We start from the raw sequence: 19468 nt of genomic DNA, 5'->3' as shown, positions 1-19468 counted from the left end.
TCTTGGGTCTTGTTTTTGGCAGCTGAGTTCCAGATAGGTAACACATGTGGCCTCTACTTGGCAAGAGTTCCATAAACACTTGTGTCACACATATCAAGAAGATAACATTTCAGACCAGTAAGGCCCACCTGAGTGCCTAGTGAAACAGTAGATCTTAGTTCTGCATGAAATCATAATTGCTCTGGTGGTTGGAGATCATTAGCTGGCTCCTGGGAATCATGTCAATTCTGCTGTACCTGGACTCCCAGCAGGGGAGGCATTGTAAAAGGCACTGATTCTGCATCTGAAATTCACCAAATGTGGGTGAGACTGTGTTTTCCCTTCAAGTGCCCTCGCTTGGGAGTGGCAGTCACATTCGGTACTGTAAGTTTGAATGCAAAGGACAACAACAGATATAGTAACTTGCAGATTCTGCTCTTGAATCCTTTGTGGTGGGGATGAAGTCCAGAGATGTGACAGGCATAGTGGACTTTGGAGAGGCAGATCCTTTTTCTCAAGCCCTTGGTAAAACCGCTTTGGTAATAGACAGGCTTGAGCATCCCCACACAATGTTGGTGGCTTTTGACAAGGTCCTGCGGCATGTGGCTTTCATAAGACTGCTCACCCATGTCCTAAGGGAAGGCTTAATCCAAAAAATTCAGTGTGTCCCAAATAAGAAGGATGTCTTCTTGAATTTATTACCCTTTAAGTTTTATTCTGTAGGAGATCTTAGGCTTTCTTAGATGGAGAAACCCTTGCCACGTAGCTTTTGTCCATATGTCAGAGCATTTTAAGAGAAATGGGCCTTTGATTTTTTCAACACTTCAGTCTTACATTTTGGCTACCTTTCTAAGTCTCAAAGGAGCCTGGAAAGTTCATGCTTTTCCAGTCTGCACTCTCTCCCCACTGATGGTTTAGTTTTCAGAATTTCCTGCTCTGGAGGTAGCTTAGGCTAGTAGTCTGAACTTGTTCATGTTCAGTGTGGTGAGTGAATCCAGCAGTGTGTCTTGGTGAGTCCCTGCAACCCGAGTTCACTTGGCAGAAGGGCAGTAGAGAATGTCGTGCTTTAGGATGCAGGGGTCCTAGACCAGATCACCACCTCTGGCAAGCTGACCTTATTTCCTGAACATTTGCTCCACGTTTCAGAAAGCAGGGAGTACACATTGGTGGCTCATGGGAATCCAGCCAATAGATGTTTTGTTTGATTCACATTGATTTTAGATGTTACCTACAAAATATAAATAAAATTCCCAATATCAGCCCCTCTTAGAAAAATCGGAAGGGGCAGTAGTGCCGGGCACTACTTGCCAGTAAGAGCCCTGTCCTTATTGGACAGGGTGCATCCTCTGTCCTCCATGACAAACCCTTCTCCATGTCACCTGCCTGATGCCAAGGCTGGCTCTCCACTGCCATTTAGGTTTGAGCCTACCCTGTTTCTCCTGTGCTTGGCCCCCTTCATTTTTGTGATCTATCTCCCCAGTCTCCTGTTTGTCCCCAGATGCATGCACGTACATGTTCATTGGCCTTCATGATCCCACTATGACATGTTGGTTTTTTGGTTCTGTTTGGTGGAAACTGGTCACTGGAAAGGTTTTCATTATGCTCTTTTGAAGAAGTTCTTAATCATGCAAGTCCCTTATTCCCCCCTTCCCTTTCTTTACCAAATGAGTGTGCTATGTATTATATGTGCTATAGTGATTGTAACAATTCATGTTTAAAGAGAAATGTCTTTCATTTCAGATAACTAAGAAACTGATCAAAGCTTCTGCAGAGAAGGACAAGCTCAGACTGCAAAGAGTAAGATGTTTCCCCTGAAATAAAAAGTTAACCTATTGTGCTTTTTGCCTTAAGTAGTAAGCAAGGCCCCATGCACCTCCTTTGCCCATTGTCACCTTTCCCCGCTTGTCCTGACCGTGCCTTTGACTCTTGCTTCATATCTCACAACTGTGCCCCGGGACTTGGGGTTGCATCATTTTTGACTTTGCTAAATCACACTAAGTTTTTATGTAGCCTTTTCTAAGCTTCTCCTATTATTATCGTTGTTATTACTACCGTCTTGATAGTTGCTCATCACATTGTAGTTGAAGCTTGCCTCCCAAAGAGCCAGTCCCTTTCCCTGAGTCCCAGACCCCTTCCCATGTGCTCTGTTAGTTTGGTGGCCATGACGCTAGGTGGGTGATTATTATCTAGTTTTGCCTTCTGAGTCTTCACTTCTGTTATCTTGGGGTCACCATGTGTTGCACACTGCAAAGCAGAGGACTTTTTTCTCATTGCCATAAAGAACTGAGAAAGCCAGTGGGCTTCTGCCTCCATGCCAGCTTGTGGGAGGGGTGGTGATGGCACTGGATCTGTGCTCACCCAGTACTTCCTGTGCTATCCGCCTATGAGTCACATTTTATTTTATTTTATTTTATTTTATTTTATTTTATTTTATTTTATTTTTATTTATTTTTTAAAAATATTTTATTTATTTATTCATGAGAGACAGAGGCAGAGGGAGAAAGAAGCAGGCTCCATACAGGGAGCCCGACGCGGGACTCGATCCTGGGACTCCAGGATCACGCCCTGGGCTGAAGGCAGATGCTCAACCGCTGAGCCACCCAGGTGTCCCTATGAGTCACATTTTAAAAAAATATATATTTATTTATTTTATTTTATTTGTTTATTCATGAGACACACACAGAGAGAGGCAGAGACACAGGCAGAGGGAGAAGCAGGCTCCCTGTAGGGAGCCCGATGTTGGATTCAATCCTGGGACTCTGGGAGCCAAAGGCAGACGCTCAATGCCTAAGCCACCCAGGCGTCCCTATGAGTCAGGTTTTGATGGCGGTTTTAGAGGTTCTCTTATTCTTGGAATTTCAGAGGTGGGCACATGTGGAGTGGCGATGCATGTGAGGTTCAAGTATGGCTGGTTTCCAGAAGTCTTCTGCCTTCCTATTTAGCAATGGGGACAGATGACTCCTTACCACCTTGCACATTTTCCCCAGACCAGGCACCTTCTTCAAGTATCCATCCATCAGAAGAAAGTGCTTTGTAAGAACATCTCTAACAGGGTGCCTCCGTGGGTTTCGTTAAAGCAGCCAAAAGTTTCTCAGAACAGAGGGTAGGATATTCCCTAGAGACAAGGACATAGCCCTATGCCCAGACGGAAAGTGGAGTTGCCAGGCAACTGATGTGGGGAAATCCATTTCTTTTCTTTATTTTTTTAAGATTTTACTTATTTATTCATTAGAGACCCACAGAGAAAGAGGCAGAGACACAGGCAGAAGAAGCAGGCTCCCTGCGGGGATCCTGATGCAGGACTCCATCCTGGGGCTCCAGGATCACGCCCTGGGCGGAAGGCAGGCACTCAACCACTGAACCACCCAGGCATCCCATGGGAAATCCATTTCTGATGGAAATAGTCCTTGAAAATTACCTGGTGCTATGGCAGAGGATGAGCCCCCCGTGTCTGGCAGGCGAGCATTTGAGTAGGAACTCAAGCTTATGTAATAACACAGTGCCTCAAGCCATGTACCAGTTGTTGGGAATGACAAACTGATGTAAAGATAAAAGCAAATTCATTTTTCCCCCCTGACAACAGGTTCTAGGTTCCTGTCTCACTCTGATCTTCTATTTCAGAGGAAATAAGATCAACCTTATAATCTGATCTGGTTGGGTAGCGGGATGTGGGAAGAAAAATGCTCTTGCTTTAAAGATACAGAAGCAAAACCTACAGGTGTTTTTGTTTCTTTATTTTACCACGGTTTTAAGATTAGGTAGCCCAGAGCTTCTTATGTCATTGTTTCTCATTAGGTAAAAAGATAAACTCCACCCCATGTTTAAAGATGGTATTTTGAGCGAATCTTATTTTGAATGGCCCTGAGGTCTTGGGACAAATGGCCAGTGGACATCACTGTTCTAGTGGCGGGCAGTGACAGGTGCTACAGGGTGGCCCGTGTGGGAGGGTGCTGGCCAGTGGGGGGGTCCTGGGCGGGCCACCTCTCTGCTCCCTCCAGCTGCCTGTGGGCCCTCCTGGGAGGCACAGGGGCACAGCTGTGGGACCATCTCTTGGCTTCAGGATAAGGAACGTTTAGGCAAGCAGCTCAAGTTACGGGCCGAGAAAGAAGAAAAGGAGAAGCTGAAGGAGGAGGCCAAGCGGGCCAAAGAAGAAGCCAAGAAGAAGAAGGAGGAAGAGAAGGAGCTGAAGGAAAAGGAGAGGCGCGAGAAAAGGGAGAAGGATGAAAAGGAGAAGGCAGAGAAGCAGCGGCTCAAGGAGGAGAGGCGCAAGGAGCGGCAGGAGGCGCTAGAGTGCGTGTGCCCTTGGAAGGTGGGGGGGGGCAGGGAGGTGGTGCGGGGGGGGGGGGGGGGGCAGGGAAGCAGGAGTACCTCCACCCCCTCCCCCCAGCACACAAGCATATCCTCTCCCCACCTCCATCCCCCCACACACACACCACACACACACACACCCCTGCCAGGGACCTATGAGCCACACCTGGGGCTAAAGCCGAATTTCCTGTCTCCCAGGGCAAAGCTGGAGGAGAAGAGGAAAAAAGAAGAGGAAAAACGGTTACGGGAAGAAGAGAAGGTAGACTGTTCTCCCAAACGGCTGCTGGTGTTCCCTCCGTCTGGGGAAGCCAGGTGGCCCCCGCCGAGACTGGCTGCATGTTGATGGGTTTTGAGAGCTCATATCAAAAGAATGCTTTCAGCTTAAAAGTGCTGGGGCTCCTGTTCTAGAGGCCACTGTCCCTCTTCATTTCTTCATGCTCATCTCCTTTTCTGTTGCAGCGCATTAAAGCAGAGAAGGCTGAAATCACGAGGTTTTTTCAGAAGCCAAAGACCCCACAGGCTCCCAAGGTGAGCTTCTGGCTTCCTCTGGCTTGGCTTTCTCTCTCGGTCATGTTCTTCCTTTTGAAAAGTATAAGGGTATTTTCTGACCAGGTAGCTCCCCTTTCATCAAGAGAGGGCCTCTGCTTACAAGGGAGCTTTTATTTCTGGTAGAGTCTGAAGACTCAATATTTTGTTATTTGTTATGTCTTTGAAAAGGCTAAAAGTGGCATGTTTGCTAAAACTGCTAAGCATTAAAAAAATATATATATAAAACTGCTAAGCGTTAAGTTGCTTTATGAACAGTTTTGCATTAGGAGCTATGTGGAAAGGTGTCATCGAAGACCTAGTCCTTACCTTCAGAGAACTGAGGCTCAGGATGGGAGGCAAGATTAAGCGTAAGTCAGCAGTCTAGAATGCAGCCCAGGATTCTGCTTCCCTGTCCTGGTGTTTGTCACCCTGTAAGCAGCACCTGCTTCTGGAAACCCCAGACTTCCTTCCCTGCCCCTCGGTGCTCCAGAGGTAACCCATGCAGTGGTGTCACCTAGAGCTTTGACTACATTCACATCCCTCCATATATATTTGTTTATATACATAATGATTCATGAGTTTGTTATGTCCCTATTTTGTTTACATAGCTGTATCTTGGATTCTTGCCATGCTGGCTCATTTGGGTCAGCTTTGTTCTCTCTTGCCACTTAACATTTCGTAGTGTGGATGTTGTCACAGTTTGTATGTCCATTGCAGTATCAATGCCCCATCAGTGGCACGGTGAGTGTCACTGACCCTCCTCTGCATATATGCCTTTCTTTAGGACAGCCACCGGGAAGCGGGCTTGGCCCGCAGTCCAAGGATACACACTCACAGAATCACTAATTGCGTTAGTTCCTATCTGGGCACCCTCCCAGTGGGAAGTGCTAATGTCCATGCTGGGCATCATGGGGAAATATGCTCTTCTCTCCTGCACTAGCACTGAATGGAACATGCTTTCTTTTAACCTCACCAATCTAGTTGGCAAAAAAAAAAAAAAAAAAAAATTCTTATTTCATTTTACATTTTTCCTTGATTCCACTTGGACATCTTTTTGTGTGTGTTTGCCATTTTATTTATTTATTTTTTTAAGATTTTATTTATTCACGAGAGATACAGAAGGCGGAGACATAGGCAGAGGGAGAAGCAGACTCCTCAGGAGCCCAATGTGGGACTTGATCCTGGAACTCCAGGATCACACCCTGAGCCAAAGGCAGACGCTCAACCACAGAACCACCCAGGCATCCTGCCACTTTATTTCTTCTCTGTCTTGCCAATTCCTATTTTTTACTTATTTTTCTATAGGATTGGCTTTTCCTCTGAACTCTAGGAGTTATTTTTACAGCCAGGATTTTCTTTTTTATTCATTTATTTGGAGAGGGGGGAAGAGAAAACAGGGAGGAGCAGACTCCCTATTGAGCAAGGCACCTGATACAGGACTCTCTCTCAGGACCCTGGGATCATGACCTGAGCTGAAGGCACATGCTTCACCAACTGAGCCACCCACAGCCAGGATTTTCATTCTTGGTGACACATGCTATAGATACTCCCTTTCAGTCTGCTACTCGCTTTCTAACCTGTTTATTGTGTCTTTTGTCCTTCAGAAATTTTATGAGTTTTTTGTTGGTTTTGTAACATTTTATTTATTTATTCATGAGAAACAGAGAGAGGGAGGCAGAGACACAGGCAGAAGGAGAAGCAGGCTCCATGCAGGGAGCCTGACGTGGGACTCGATCCTGGGTCTCCAGGATCACACCCCAGGCCGAAGGCAGCGCTAAACCGCTGAGCCACCCAGGCTGCCCAAAATTTTATGTTTTAATGTCAACATTTTTAAATTTTTTATGGCAGTGGGCTTGTGGTTACAAAGCCTTGTTTACCCTGTAGCCATTGACGATACATTCTCTTTCTTAGTTTTTTTGTGTTTTTTTTTTTTTACTGTTTGTTCTAGTTCATCTGTTTTTAAAGATTTTAAGTCACCTCTACACCCAACGTGAGGTTCAGACTCACAACCCCAAGATAAAGGGTCGTATGCTCTACCAACTGAGCCAGCCAGTCCCCTTTGTTCCTTTTTTTTTTTTTTTTTTTTTTTAAGATTTACTTATTTATTCATGATAGAGAGAGAGAAAGAGAGGCAGATACAGGAGGAGGGAGAAGCAGGCTCCATGCCGGGAGCCCGATGTGGGACTCGATCCCGGGACTCCAGGATCGCTCCCTGGGCCAAAGGCAGGTGCCAAACTACTGAGCCACCCAGGGATCCCCCCCGCTTTGTTTTTTTATGTATAGTTTCTTAGCCAGAGTTCCTGGTCATATGGGCTTGGCCCTAACTCTGTTAGGATGGATGCCTGACATCCCAGCACCCGTTTATTAGTGAGGTGGTTCTTGGCTTTGGCTCTGTGTTGGGAATCCCCAGGGAGCTTTACAAAAATAGGGAGCCTGGATCCCATCCCTGGTGTGGGCATTGAGGTTTTCAGCAGCCTCCAGATGTCCTGCTGTGTGGCCATGGTGAAGGCTGTTGCTATAGTGCTCTATCCTCAATGGGGTCGGAGGCTGGCTTTCCTATACTGAGCTTTATAGATCTAGGCTCTCCTCCTGACTCCCCAAGTCCTGCTGTTCTCCCAGCTTTGGGATCCACTGACAGACATGGGAGATGCTGAAGCAACTCTTGATGGGCAAACTAAACCCACCAGAATATGTGGCGGTTAATTCTTAGGGAACAGGCACCGACCTGTCAGGTTCATGTGTCCGTTTTCAGTGTTGAGATGGGCTTGGGTTGTAAGTCATCTTGTCAAGGTTTGGCTTTGGATAAGCGGTCAGTCCCCGGGGTCTCAGTTCCCTCACCTGGGAATTCAGGTTCTATTGCAGCCCACCCCCTTCTTTTTAAAAAGCCATGTTTTTTGAGGTATAATTTACGTAAAATTCTCTCGTTTGCTGAGTTCTGATAATGGACTCCACAGCACCCCCGTGCTCCACCATCCCATACTCAAGGTCTAGAGTATTTCTGGCACCTCACTTGGCTCCCTGTAGTTTTGCCTTTTCCAGAAACTAGTATAAATGACATCACGGAGGGTGTAGCCTTTTGTGTGTCTCCTGAGACTTAGCAACCTGGATGAATGTGAAAAGCAATGTGCACATGCCATTGTGTCCAGCATCTCACACCCTCATGGCTGCTGAGTGGTGGGCATCCCCTCTCATAAGCATGCTATCACATCCTCTTCTCCATTTCAGACCCTGGCTGGCTCTTGTGGGAAGTTTGCCCCTTTTGAAATTAAAGAGCACATGGTTCTCGCCCCTCGGTTTCGGACTGTCTTTGACCAAGACCTCTGTGATCAGTTGGACCAGCTCCTCCAGCAACAGAGTGGCGAATTCTCCTTCCTGAAAGATCTGAAAGGCCGTCAGCCCCTCAGGTCCGGACCCACCGTGGTTTCAAATCGAAACACGAATATTTATAACAGGTTAGTGGGTGGGGAGACAGCCTTTTGCCTGTTGGTGAAATCAGAGCGCAGTTGGAAAGTCCTGGAGGGCCCAAGGCAGAGTTCTGGGTTTAGGCCCGCTGCTGGCTCATCGTGGCCAAGGGCTAGTTGTCTTCCATCCTGGACCTAAGGCCTGAACCTTCAGACCTTGCTTTTTTGGCCTCCCCTGAGCTTCTGAAGTCTCATGTGCAGTGGCTTTGCCAAAAGCCACTGCTGTGGAGTGCAGACTGCTTGGCTTGGCCTCCTGGTCTCTCAGAGGGGGGATCTTATTTCCATGCTGGCCTCCTGGGAAGGACATTTCACCGTTCTCTTTGATCTGCTTACTCTCCACGACCCCACTTCTGTAAATGCTGTGAGCCAGCAACTTGGCAGTTTTGTTTCTCCTTCCTCCTTGCTCTGTGTCCCTGGAATAAATGTCCCTTAGCTTTCTTGGGAGCAGGTGGTTGGTTACCCATCATGGTAAAATGTTGATAGCCTATTTTCTTGGGAAGCCTGGGTGGTCAGCGGGTGGGTTGTAGAACAGGCACATTATTGGGTTTCCTCCTCAGTGATGTGGTGATCGTGGAGAGCGGCAAGGTCGAGGGTGTTCCTGAGAGGAAGAAGTTTGGCAGGATGAAGCTCCTACAGTTTTCTGAGAATCATCGACCAGCGTACTGGGGAACGTGGAATAAGAAGACAACCGTCATCCATCCGAGGGACCCCTGGGCCCAAGACAGGGTGAGCAAGTGGTCCAGCCTCACCTGCCTTTCTACATTTCCTTCTCATTTTGCCTTTTTTGCACTGGTCTCCTGGATTTCATAAGCATTGTAGCTTTTCTGCTCTGCCACCCCTGAAAGACAACCATGACGCCCTGCGTCCTTGTTTTCTCAGAAGCTCCTGGACTATGAGGTGGACAGTGACGAGGAGTGGGAAGAGGAGGAGCCGGGCGAGTCCCTGTCCCACAGTGAGGGGGTAAGCACACACCTGCACCTGTGGTTTCCCCCAGAAGGCCAAGGCAGGCCCTAGGTTGAGTTCACTCACAGCCAGCCTTCGAGCCGCAGTGTCATCTGAAATTTCAGCCAGATCTCAGGGCTACCTGGGAGGCTCAGTTGGTTGAGGGTCCAACTCTTGATTTTGGCTCAAGGTTGTGAGATGGAGTCCCATGGCAGACTCTGCACTGAGTTCAGAGTCTGCTTGAGATTCTCCCTCTGCCCCTCCCTCTCCTCTCCCACTCTTTCTCTCAAATAAATAAATAAATATTTTTTTTGAAAAAATAAGTTAAGAAAAACTAGGTTTTCAACTTCTCTTGAAAAGCCTATTTGGTGACACTAACCCACTTGGCAGTGGGACCAAGCAGCATCTACCCTGTTAAGTGGGGCATGCTTGCCTGTGTTCCCATGACCCGACTCCCATGTCAGTGTCAAATAATGGGATTCATCTATGGGATTTCTCCCAACCCTTGAGGTGTCCATAAGAATGATGCCCAAGGCAGTAGATGGCTTTTCATTCCTTAGATGTTTGCAGGTTAACCTTTTTTTTCTTTTGCAGGTTAACTTTTTTTTTTTTTTTTTTTTTTAAGATTTTATTTATTCACGAGACAGAGAGGCAGAGACATAGGCAGAGGGAGAAGCAGGACCCATGCAGGGAGCCCGTTGTAGGACTCGATCCTGGGCCTGAGCCAAAGGCGGCGCTAAACCGCTGAGCCATCCAGGGATTCCCCACAGGTTAACATTTTAAATGAGACATATTTTGTCTGTTGGCTATGTATTATGAACTTTTTTTTTTTTTTTGAGGATGATGATGATGAAGTAGGAGAGGATGAAGATGAGGATGATGGTTTTTTCGTGCCCCATGGGTACCTGTCTGAGGACGAGGGAGTAACTGAGGTGAGGCATGAGCTTGGAGGTGACTGTCCCTGAGAGAGCTCGGCCGGACTGAGCTTAGTGGCTGCTAGCCTGTTTGCGACCCCAACAAGTAGTCATCTATGGGGTTGTAGGGACCTGGGCTTAAGTTTTACTGGGGAGGGTAGTGGGATCTGCAGAGGTAGGAGAGACTCCCGGGGTGGTGACCGCGTGAGCAGAAGGCTGAGTCAGAGAGGCTGGGAGGTGTGTGGGTCAGACTGCTAAACCCCCTTTTCCTTTTATGGTTTCTTAGTTGAGGCATGATGAAAGTATAAGAAAACATACAGATCTTAATTATTGAGCACAGCAAGTTTTAATGATTGACATTTGTAAATCTGTCACCAAAAGTAAAATCTAGAACTTCCCATCTCTCCAGATGGTTCCCCCATGTCCCTTTGAGGCATCCCCCTACCCTTGCCACCAACATTCTAGACAGACTCAGCCAGATGGTGAAACTTTCAATAGGCTGGTTTTAGGGTTCGGACAGCTTTTCAGGTCGCAGTGCTTGGGTGGTGGAGAAATGTTGGAAGTATGACTGGGGGAATGGTTTTGTCTCTCCAAATCAGATGCAGGGGGAGGGATACCTCATATGTGTGTCTGTGGAGCCCATGAGTCTTCTGTCTTTGAGAGCGGTATTGGAGCGTGGGAGGGGCCTAGCCCTGAGGGTGAACTGGGCGTGGGATTTGGGGTTGCTGATTGCATGACCCTGGCATCACACCCTCCCCAGAAAATACAGAGTGGCCTTGAGTGGCTTACTGGTGAGGTTAAGGGAGTACCTGAGACTGCCAGTCATGGCCAGAGAGGACGGTGCATCCTGAACAAACAGCACAGGGCATAAGTGCCTGTCTCCATGGAGTCTAGGAAAACACTGCTGTTTCCCAGATGGTAATGCTAGGAAGAGGGGTGCAGGATACAATGGGAGCTCTGATACGTGCAGGGTGCAGCAGCCCTGATGGTGGATGAGCAAGCTCTTTCCTCTTGGTGTCTGGGAGGCGGGAGGCGAGAGCACAGGGGCCTGGGCACCCTGAGTAAGCATTGCTCTCCAACCTGCAAGGAGTGTGCTGACCCAGAGAACCACAAGGTTCGCCAGAAACTGAAGGCCAAAGAGTGGGACGAGTTTTTGGCTAAGGGGAAGAGGTTCCGTGTGCTGCAGCCTGTGAAGATCGGCTGCATCTGGGCGGCTAATAAGGATGGTGGTGCCGACCTGAAGGTGCTGCAGCAGTTCACGGCGTGCCTTCTGGAGACAGTCCCCTCCGAGGAGGAGCAGACACCCAAGGCCTCCAAACACGAGAAGAGAGACCAGCAGAGTGAGTGTCCGTGCTTGGTGGGAATGGGAGGGGACCAGGCTTCTAGCTGTCCTAGGCCCAGGGAGACTTTATTAGGTGACTGGATCAAAACTTAGAAGTCCTGGGATCCCTGGGTGGCGCAGCGGTTTGGCGCCTGCCTTTGGCCCAGGGCGCGATCCTGAAGACCCAGGATCGAATCCCACGTCGGGCTCCCGGTGCATGGAGCCTGCTTCTCCCTCTGCCTGTGTCTGCCTCTCTCTCTCTCTGTGTGTGACTATCATAAATAAAAATAAAAATTAAAAAAAAAAAACAAAAACAAAAACTTAGAAGTCCTGTGAACAAACAACAAAAGCCAGTGCCTGCTGAGCACATCTGTTCGTTCTTCACTACAACAGCAGTCTGGGTACTCCTTTACTTAACACGCTTCCCCAGAGTGCCTGGCCCGCCCGAGGTCACACACATCGCTAAGGACTGTGCCTCCTTGCTCTTCAAAGCCGGAGAGGCCCAGTGGCTCAGAAGGAGAGTGTGGTGATCCCGACTAGGGAGAAATAAACACACACCGTAAGGCGTGCTAGTTTATCCAGAGAAATCCCGCCTGGAGAAGGTTGGGCTTCCTGGCCTCCTGCAGCCACCCCAAAGCTGACCACGTCTCTGACCTTGGTGACAGACCAGGGAGCCTTGTGCAATGTTTGCTCTGTCTCTCTCTGTGTCTTCCCCGCCAGTCTTGGCCCAGCTGCTCCCACTGCTGCACGGGAATGTGAACGGAAGCAAAGTGATCATCCGAGAGTTCCAGGAGTGCTGCCGCCGGGGGCTGCTCGGCAAGGACACAGGCAGTCCTGACAGCAGCTCTGCCAGCCCGGCCAGCCCCGGCTCTTCCCGCCCACAGACCCCCACCACCAGCGAGGACGCCACTGTTCCCTCCAAGGCCAGGCTCAAGCGGATAATTTCTGAGAACTCAGTATATGAGAAGAGGCCTGATTTCAGGATGTGCTGGTACGTCCACCCCCAGGTGCTGAAGAGCTTTGATCAGGAGCACCTGCCTGTGCCGTGCCAGTGGAGTTACATCACCATGGTGCCCTCGGCCACCAGGGAGGACAGTGGCAGCGTCCCCGCCACAGGACCCAGCCAGGGGACGCCCGTCTCGCTGAAGCGGAAGTCAGCGGGCAGCATGTGCATCACGCAGTTCATGAAGAAGCGCAGGCACGACGGGCAGGTGAGGGGTGGGGTGGGGTGGGGGCGGCTCCCCCACAGGGGCTTATTTTAAACTTCAATAAAGTTTATATTTTTTAGAGCAGTTTTAGATTCATAGCAAAAGTGAGCAGAAAGTGTAGCAATTTCCCACGTTTGCCCAGCCCCTGCGTGCACGGCTTCCCCCTCTATCAACACGGCCCCAGAGCTGTGTGTTTGTCATAATCCACCTGTCATTGCACCCAGAGTCCCCAGTTGATGGTCGGGGTCACCCTTGGTGCTCTACGTTCTATGGGTTCAGACGACTGTGTGATGCCGTGTGTCCACCCCTGTGGCTCCTACAGAGCTTCACTGACTTACATATCCCCTGTGCTCTTTGTCCTCGCCTCGTCCCTCCCTCCAGACTCATCCACTTACTGTCTCTGTGGTTCTGTCTTTGCCAGACTTGCAACCACATGGCATGTGGCCTTCTCAGGCTGGCTTCTCTCACTCAGGGATTGCCTGGAAGGTTCTCCATGTCTTTGCCTGGCCTGGTGGCTCATTTCTTTTCAGCCCCTACCAGTGTCCCGTGTAGTTACTTTTTACATTTTTTTTTATGTTTTTGTTTAGTTCACTTACCCTAGTGATGTAGCATTTATGCTACACCAGGGCCTCTGCTAGACCTTGTATGCACAGTGACAAGCAGAACCCATCTAACAGGAGCACAGACAGGAAGTTGTCACACAAACAGCTGCCTAATCACAGATGGGCCGCGCTCACGGGAGCAAGTGCAAGGAGCGGGGCATCGGGGCCTGGGGGTGACTGTGCTGCGCAGTCTCCAGTGCCGGCTGCGTGCTCAGAGGGGCGGGGGCCCCCAGCCACAGCCTTCGCTGATGTTGGTATATATATATATATTTTTTTTTTTTTTTTCTCACTGGGATAGAATTACGATGAGTTTCTTTTCTTTCACGCGTCGCTTCTTACTGGAAACCTATTTTGCATAGTGAGCCCTGGGTCGTGTTAGGCATCTTGCGGACTTACAGACTTTGAGAGACTGGATTTTATGAGGAGATTGAGATGAAGGCGTCTTTTAAGAGCTGGTTCTCCGGCTATGTCCAGTGCCCTCTTTTTGGTGGTGGTGGGGGAACTATGGCTTGGGGAGCTGCATAAGCTACATCCCGGAGGCTGGGTGGTGACGCCCTCTCGCCCCCCAGCTCCTGCTCGCTGCTTCTGTGACATGAGTCCCCATTCAGCTTAGAAAATAAAGTGGCTGTCAGAACAGGGAGGCAGAGAAATTGCTCCTGGAATGAGGCCCGGCCTTTTCCCTGCTGCCCACATGTGGATGATTCTTTGGATACGTTGTAAACATGCCTCTTAAACTGTGACTGTCCCTGGCCTGAGTACACGGCCGGGTACAGGGCTCCAGCCCGCCTGTGGACACAGCTTGTACCTTGCCTCATGGGGAGCCTCCTGGGTGAGGAGTTGGGGCCTCAGACGGGCACATACTAATTTCCCTGAGCCTCAGCCCAGGTGACGGGCTGTGTTAGATCTCTTAGGCGCTCAAGCTGCGTTTGAGTGGGAGAACCTTTCCATGGGCCGTATTATTGTTACCCCAACAGTCTTAGAGGGACCCCGAGTGTGGCCGTCTCCAGTTGAAACCAGCGGTGGGAACCCCAGCTTGAAAATAGCTGAGCTGAAAAGCAACCTGGTTTGTCCCTTTACGTGTGCGGCACATGCAGGCATCTGCAGGCATCTGCCCCGCAGCCCTCTCTTGGGACCCCGCTGTGTCTGTGGCTGTGGAGTCCCACATGTTCTCATGTGACAGTCATGGCTGCATCCTGAGCTCCACCGCGGCTCCCCCCTACCCCTGGGGTGGTCCTCTCTTGTGTTCCTGCCTGACCTGTGCTTGCATGGAGGACAGTGGTTTTAGCCACTATTACATGTTTCTTCAAATGCCGTGTACTGTGCTGGGTGCTTTATGTGAGTCTGTACATTTTGTTGGTAAGATGCTTTGTTATCTTGCAGAGCCACCAGAAAAGAAAAAACTCCCAGTTAAACTAGCCTGGTGACAGTGCCTGCCCAGGTGACAGGTGGATGCATGAGAAAGTGTGTGTCTGGGGATCTGTGAAATAGGTTTCATCTGACGATACACGCCTGAATAGCCCTGTGCTCCCTCTGCACACCCGTGGGGCCTTGGGGAGGCTTAGCAGTGTTGGGGGCTCCTCGGAGGGCCACACAGCAAGCAACCATGCTGTAGGCAACCCCGTGGGGCTTACCTGCTGTACCCGGCATTTTAAAACACTCTGGGCAGAAGGACCACCCAGAGAGTGGGCATGCTGGACCTGGTGATTCTATTTCAGTAGGTTTGAGTGAGGAACCCGAAGTCTGCGTTTTATTTTACTTTATTTTTAAAAGTTTATTTTAGAGAATGAGAGCACAAGCTGGGTAAGGGGCAGAGGAAGAGGAGAATTTCCAGCAGACTCCCTGCTGAGCACGGAGCCAGACACGGAGCTCCATCCCAGGACCCTGAGATCACAACCTGAGCTGAAGGCAGACGTTTTGCCAAATGAACCACCCAGGCACCCCTGACGTCTGCATCATAAAAGCCCCTCAGAGGGGAGCCTGGGTGGCCCAATCGGTTAGGCGTCCAGCTCAGGTCGTGATCTCGGGGTTTGTGAGGTTGAGCCCTCCCATCAGGCTCTGCACTTAGAGGGGAGTCTGCTGGAGATTCTCCTTTCCCACTTCCTCTGTCCCTCCGCTTGCTTGTTCACAAACATGAGCATTCTTTCTCTCTAAAATAAAGGTTTAAAAATAATAACAAAAGCCCTTTAGGAAATCTCATGTAATGGGCCCAGGCTGCAGCGGGGCGGGGGTGGGGTGGGTAATACAGTGTGTGCCTTGCAAGGAGGGAAGCCCTGAGACTGTCTTCTGGGGATGTTCAGTTAGTGTCGCTCCTGCTCTGCATAGTGGTCCCTGGTGTTGGGCCGCTGGTAAGAGGCCCTGACATCACAGCTTCAACACATGGGGGTTTGTCTCAGCAACAAGGGGTCCTGAGCTGCCATGACAGGCGCCCCCCGTGTCCCACTCCCTCCTTGGTGTGTGGCCTTTGTCATCGTGGTCACAAATGGCTGTCGCACCTCCAACCAGCAGGATCAAGGCAGCAGAGACTTTCTATTTAGCTGTAAAGGGAAACCCTCCCCAGCAGTCTTCCACCTGAGTCTGGCCAGAATCCATTGGCACAGCCTCCCCGGCTACAGGAGAGGCTGGGTAATGAGACTGGCCAGCAGCCATGCACAAAATTCCAGGTCTGTTTTAGAAGGATGAGGTGGGAGAATGGCTTTGGGGCATGCATGAAGCAGGGCTCCCCCCACTGCACAGCACCCATAGAAAAGCAGAAGACACAGGTAAACTTCTAGAAGGTAAGATTGGCGGCCCGGGAGCGTATGGAGTGCTTCCACTTGTGTTTCAGCAAAGCCGCGACTCAATGCTTCTGTACCCCTGGGGGTACATATAAAAGTGCACGGATATTTTAAATATTTTTTATTTATTCATGAGAGACAGAGAGAGAGAGGCAGAGACACAGGCAGAGGGAGAAGCAGGCTCCATGCAGGGAGCCCGACGTGGGACTCGATCCCGGGTCTCCAGGATCAGGCCCTGGGCTGAAGGCAGGCGCTAAACCGCTGAGCCACCCGGGGTGCCCCTGCACAGATATTTTAGATTGGGTTGGGCTTTTTTAATTTGTGGGAATTTAAATTTTTCTCCAAATTTTTATTTAAATTCTGTTTTTTTGTGGGGGGTTTTTTGTTTGTTTGTTTGTTTGGTTTTTTTTGGTGGGAATTTTAAAATCTTTTTGAACTCACAGTAGTCCCAACACTCCGTGTGTTCACAAGGTGTTACGATCAGTAAGATAAACAGGGCTGCGGCGTGGCACCAGTTCAGCTGCCAGAAGTCTCGTGTGGCCCAGGGTGACTCAGGCTCTGGGCCTCAATTTTCTAAGATGGGGAGAGCCCAATTTTCCCTTTAGGTCAAAAACCAACTGGGATCAAAATGACCCTGAAGAGGTGTCACGGAATTAATTTCTTTATCGTGACTAAACGCCGTTGGCCCCTGCTGGCAGTAGTGGCAGCCGAGGGGCACTCAGGATGTCCCCTGGACTCCCGGTGGGGGCTGAGTGCCTGTCCTGTGCCTGGAGGGCTGCGGATGAGGACTGCAGGGAAAGCCTTGTTCCTCTGCACGTGCGTGTCCTGTCTGCAGGGCCCATGAGCGGGGAGAGCTGAGTACATCTGGTCTGTTCCTTTTCCTTGACAGACACAACCAAGTACCTCCCGATCAGCAGAGTTGAGAGCCGGGCTGTGTTCTTAGCCAGTGGATTCTTTTGAAACAGGAGGTTGGAAGGTGCCCTTGGCATCCTGCCTGTGACAGCGCTGCTTGCTCTGGGGACTGTGGTTGGGTCCGTGGGGCTGCGCCAGGGCAGCGGTCTGCACATCGGAGGGTCCTGTGCTGTCCCCCGTTTTCCAGGAAAATGCAGGTTTCTGTAGCAGAGGGATTGGTTCCAGGAGTGTTTTTGAGAAATAGCCCTCCTTTTGAATAAGCCCATCTCTGCCTCTGTCAGCTCTTCGTTCAGTTACAGAGCAGGGGTGCTTGTAGGGGTGGTCGGGGTTTAACACTGGTCCTCCTTTCCACGCTTTCTGTCCCCTCTGCTGAAAGCCAGCAAAAGCGGCTCAGCAAAGTCGGTGGAAATTCTGCGCTCAGTGGAGGCCCCGCCTGCCCTCGGCCCGCGGTGGCTCAGGGGGTGTCGTCCCAGGCCAAAGTGGTCTAAGCAGGAGAGTTGTTGGGCGCCGGGCGGAGGGACTGAGCCCCTGGGCAGAGAAGGAGACGCTGGTGGGCTGAGCTCTCTGCCGTTTATTTCAAGAGAAAGTGGGTCCTTTATCACTGTCTCTTTCAGACCAAACCAGAAACCCAGATTGCTGATTCAGGAACAGTTGGCAAATCATTTTTGTAATGTAAATACGGCTGGTGGTCATTTTCAGAGATCTGAATGAGGCCCTTTGAGGGAACCTTCTCTCCCCGCACAGGGCTCCTTTGCTCACCGGCTCTCAAGCAGACACCTTAAACTTGTCGGAACGGGTAGCGGTGGTGCGGGGCCCCGGCGGCCCGTCTGCTGCTGCTCATGGCCGGTGCACCCTTGTCTGTCCAGGTTGGAGCTGGGGACCTGGATGGCTTCCAGGCAGACACGGAGGAGGAGGAAGAGGAGGACGGCGACTCTGTGATCCTGGACATCTCGGATGTTGGGGGTGAGAAGGGCCCCCACACTCCTCTTTCACCAGCCTGGCAGGAAAGGAAGAATGCACGCCCTCTCATTCCCATACACCACCTGTCTGTAAACTGAGGGGCTGAGTCAAGAGACCTCAGGAGGCGCTGTGCGGGCTGGCCAGGTGTAGGCAGGGGTATCTGGTCCAGGGTCTGCAAGATCTGACTTGTCTGAAAGCTGCCGTGTGCACCCCAGGATTACTGCGGTAGCCATAGCAGAAATAGGTATGGTAACGCCGGCAGCTGGGCGCTGACCACAGCGTGGCGCCGTTCCGGAGGCCTCCCAGAGACCCCGCAGGGCTGCACCTGCAGTGCCAACCCATGGGCTGAGTCCTGGGAGGGGAGCGGTACAATCCTGGAGTGGCCTCGACTGTAGATGGGCCTCAGGGAGACCTGAAGGAGGGGGAGGGAAGCGGAGTGGGTGGTGAGGGGGGCCAGCATTTGGCTCTTCCCAAGTGAGCTCAGGAGGGGACAGGGTCTGAGGGCCGGGAGCAAGTAGCTGTCGGAAGGGGGAGATGTGGGGGCAGGGACTTAGGCCCCTACCAGGTCTGGGGGTGCAGCCAGCTAAAGCCCCCTCCCTCTCTTACCTTGCAGAGGCCCAGGCCCCATGTGGAACCACTTCTGGAGCTGGGGGGTCCGTGGGAATGGACACCAGTGAGAGCCCCCTGCCTGCCAGCTCGCTCGGCCCCTGCTGAGTGCCCCGCTGTCCCGGTGTATGTATGTAGAATGGTTAGGGCATTCACAAACGCCTCTTGGATACTTGAAAGTCCTATGAGTCCTGTGTAAAGAGCACTTTGTCCTGCTTCGCAGACCTCCCTGGAGGTCTGGAAAGTTTTATATAGGATGTTTGATTTGTTCCTTTTAATACTTGTAAAAATTTCCCCCCCCCAAAGCTGCATATTAATCTTCCTTTTAATAAAGCATTATTGCGATGTGAGGACCTGTGCGGGGACAGCCCGGTTGCGCCTGCGGGCCCCCAAGCAGGTGCTCTGATGATATGCTTGTAAATGAGTTGGAGCCCCCTGCGGCTCTAGACCTGATGTGGGTGTGTATAAACTTACTGTCCAGCCCTGACCCGGTGCATCTGTTGTCTTTTCTAATGTCGTTTCTTGAGAGTGGGTACGTTCCGTCACCTGGGGCCGGGCCCCCGCTCTGTGCTGTGCTGGTGGGTGTGCACCCTCCACCCCGTGCGTGGTCTGTCCTTGTAGAAAGGGTTACCCCTTGCAAAAGCACCATCCCAGCCCTTTGCTGTGAAATCCTCAACCGCTATGCTGTCCTCGTTCCAGGTGCAGCTTCCAGAAAGTGCTTCTGCTGGTCTGTCCCTCCTGCCCACCTGTTAGGGAACTATGGCTTCGGACTGACGTCTGGCTTGGGCCACACCTGTGCCTGGAGCAGCCCTGTGTTGGGGCTGTGATAGACCCCGCAGTAGAAGCCTGGAGCGGGGGGGCGGGGTGGTGGTGGCAGGTTTTGGTAGAGCTCCTGGACTCCTGGCCGCTCTGTCGAGTTCTGTTCCTGCTGCCCCCGCGGGAAAGGGGCACCT

At 50.9% G+C, this 19468-nt stretch overlaps 1 protein-coding gene across 4 annotated transcripts in view; it reads left to right on the top strand.

The window, feature by feature from the left end:
- The window catches only part of CHAF1A (chromatin assembly factor 1 subunit A), a 28130-nt gene extending 9128 nt beyond the window's left edge, over positions 1 to 19002 (top strand). For 2 of the 4 annotated variants that reach the window (XM_072787743.1, XM_072787746.1), the window contains exons 4-15: positions 1720 to 1776; positions 4040 to 4269; positions 4486 to 4546; positions 4747 to 4815; positions 8041 to 8267; positions 8834 to 9002; positions 9156 to 9236; positions 10058 to 10150; positions 11220 to 11472; positions 12174 to 12664; positions 17816 to 17912; positions 18523 to 19002. In XM_072787743.1, coding sequence (XP_072643844.1) covers positions 1720 to 1776; positions 4040 to 4269; positions 4486 to 4546; positions 4747 to 4815; positions 8041 to 8267; positions 8834 to 9002; positions 9156 to 9236; positions 10058 to 10150; positions 11220 to 11472; positions 12174 to 12664; positions 17816 to 17912; positions 18523 to 18623 — 1929 coding nt within the window. In that variant the 3' untranslated portion in view covers positions 18624 to 19002. The remainder of the gene's footprint in view (positions 1 to 1719; positions 1777 to 4039; positions 4270 to 4485; positions 4547 to 4746; positions 4816 to 8040; positions 8268 to 8833; positions 9003 to 9155; positions 9237 to 10057; positions 10151 to 11219; positions 11473 to 12173; positions 12665 to 17815; positions 17913 to 18522) is intronic. The other 2 variants (XM_072787744.1, XM_072787745.1) reach the window with 2 other exon arrangements.
- Positions 19003 to 19468: the final 466 nt, after the last annotated feature.

This window comes from Canis lupus, chromosome 19 (assembly GCF_048164855.1).
Source record: "Canis lupus baileyi chromosome 19, mCanLup2.hap1, whole genome shotgun sequence".
NCBI lineage: Eukaryota > Metazoa > Chordata > Mammalia > Carnivora > Canidae > Canis > Canis lupus.
Note: the sequence above shows the minus strand (reverse complement) of the source record. Positions and strands in the feature narration are given on the sequence as shown.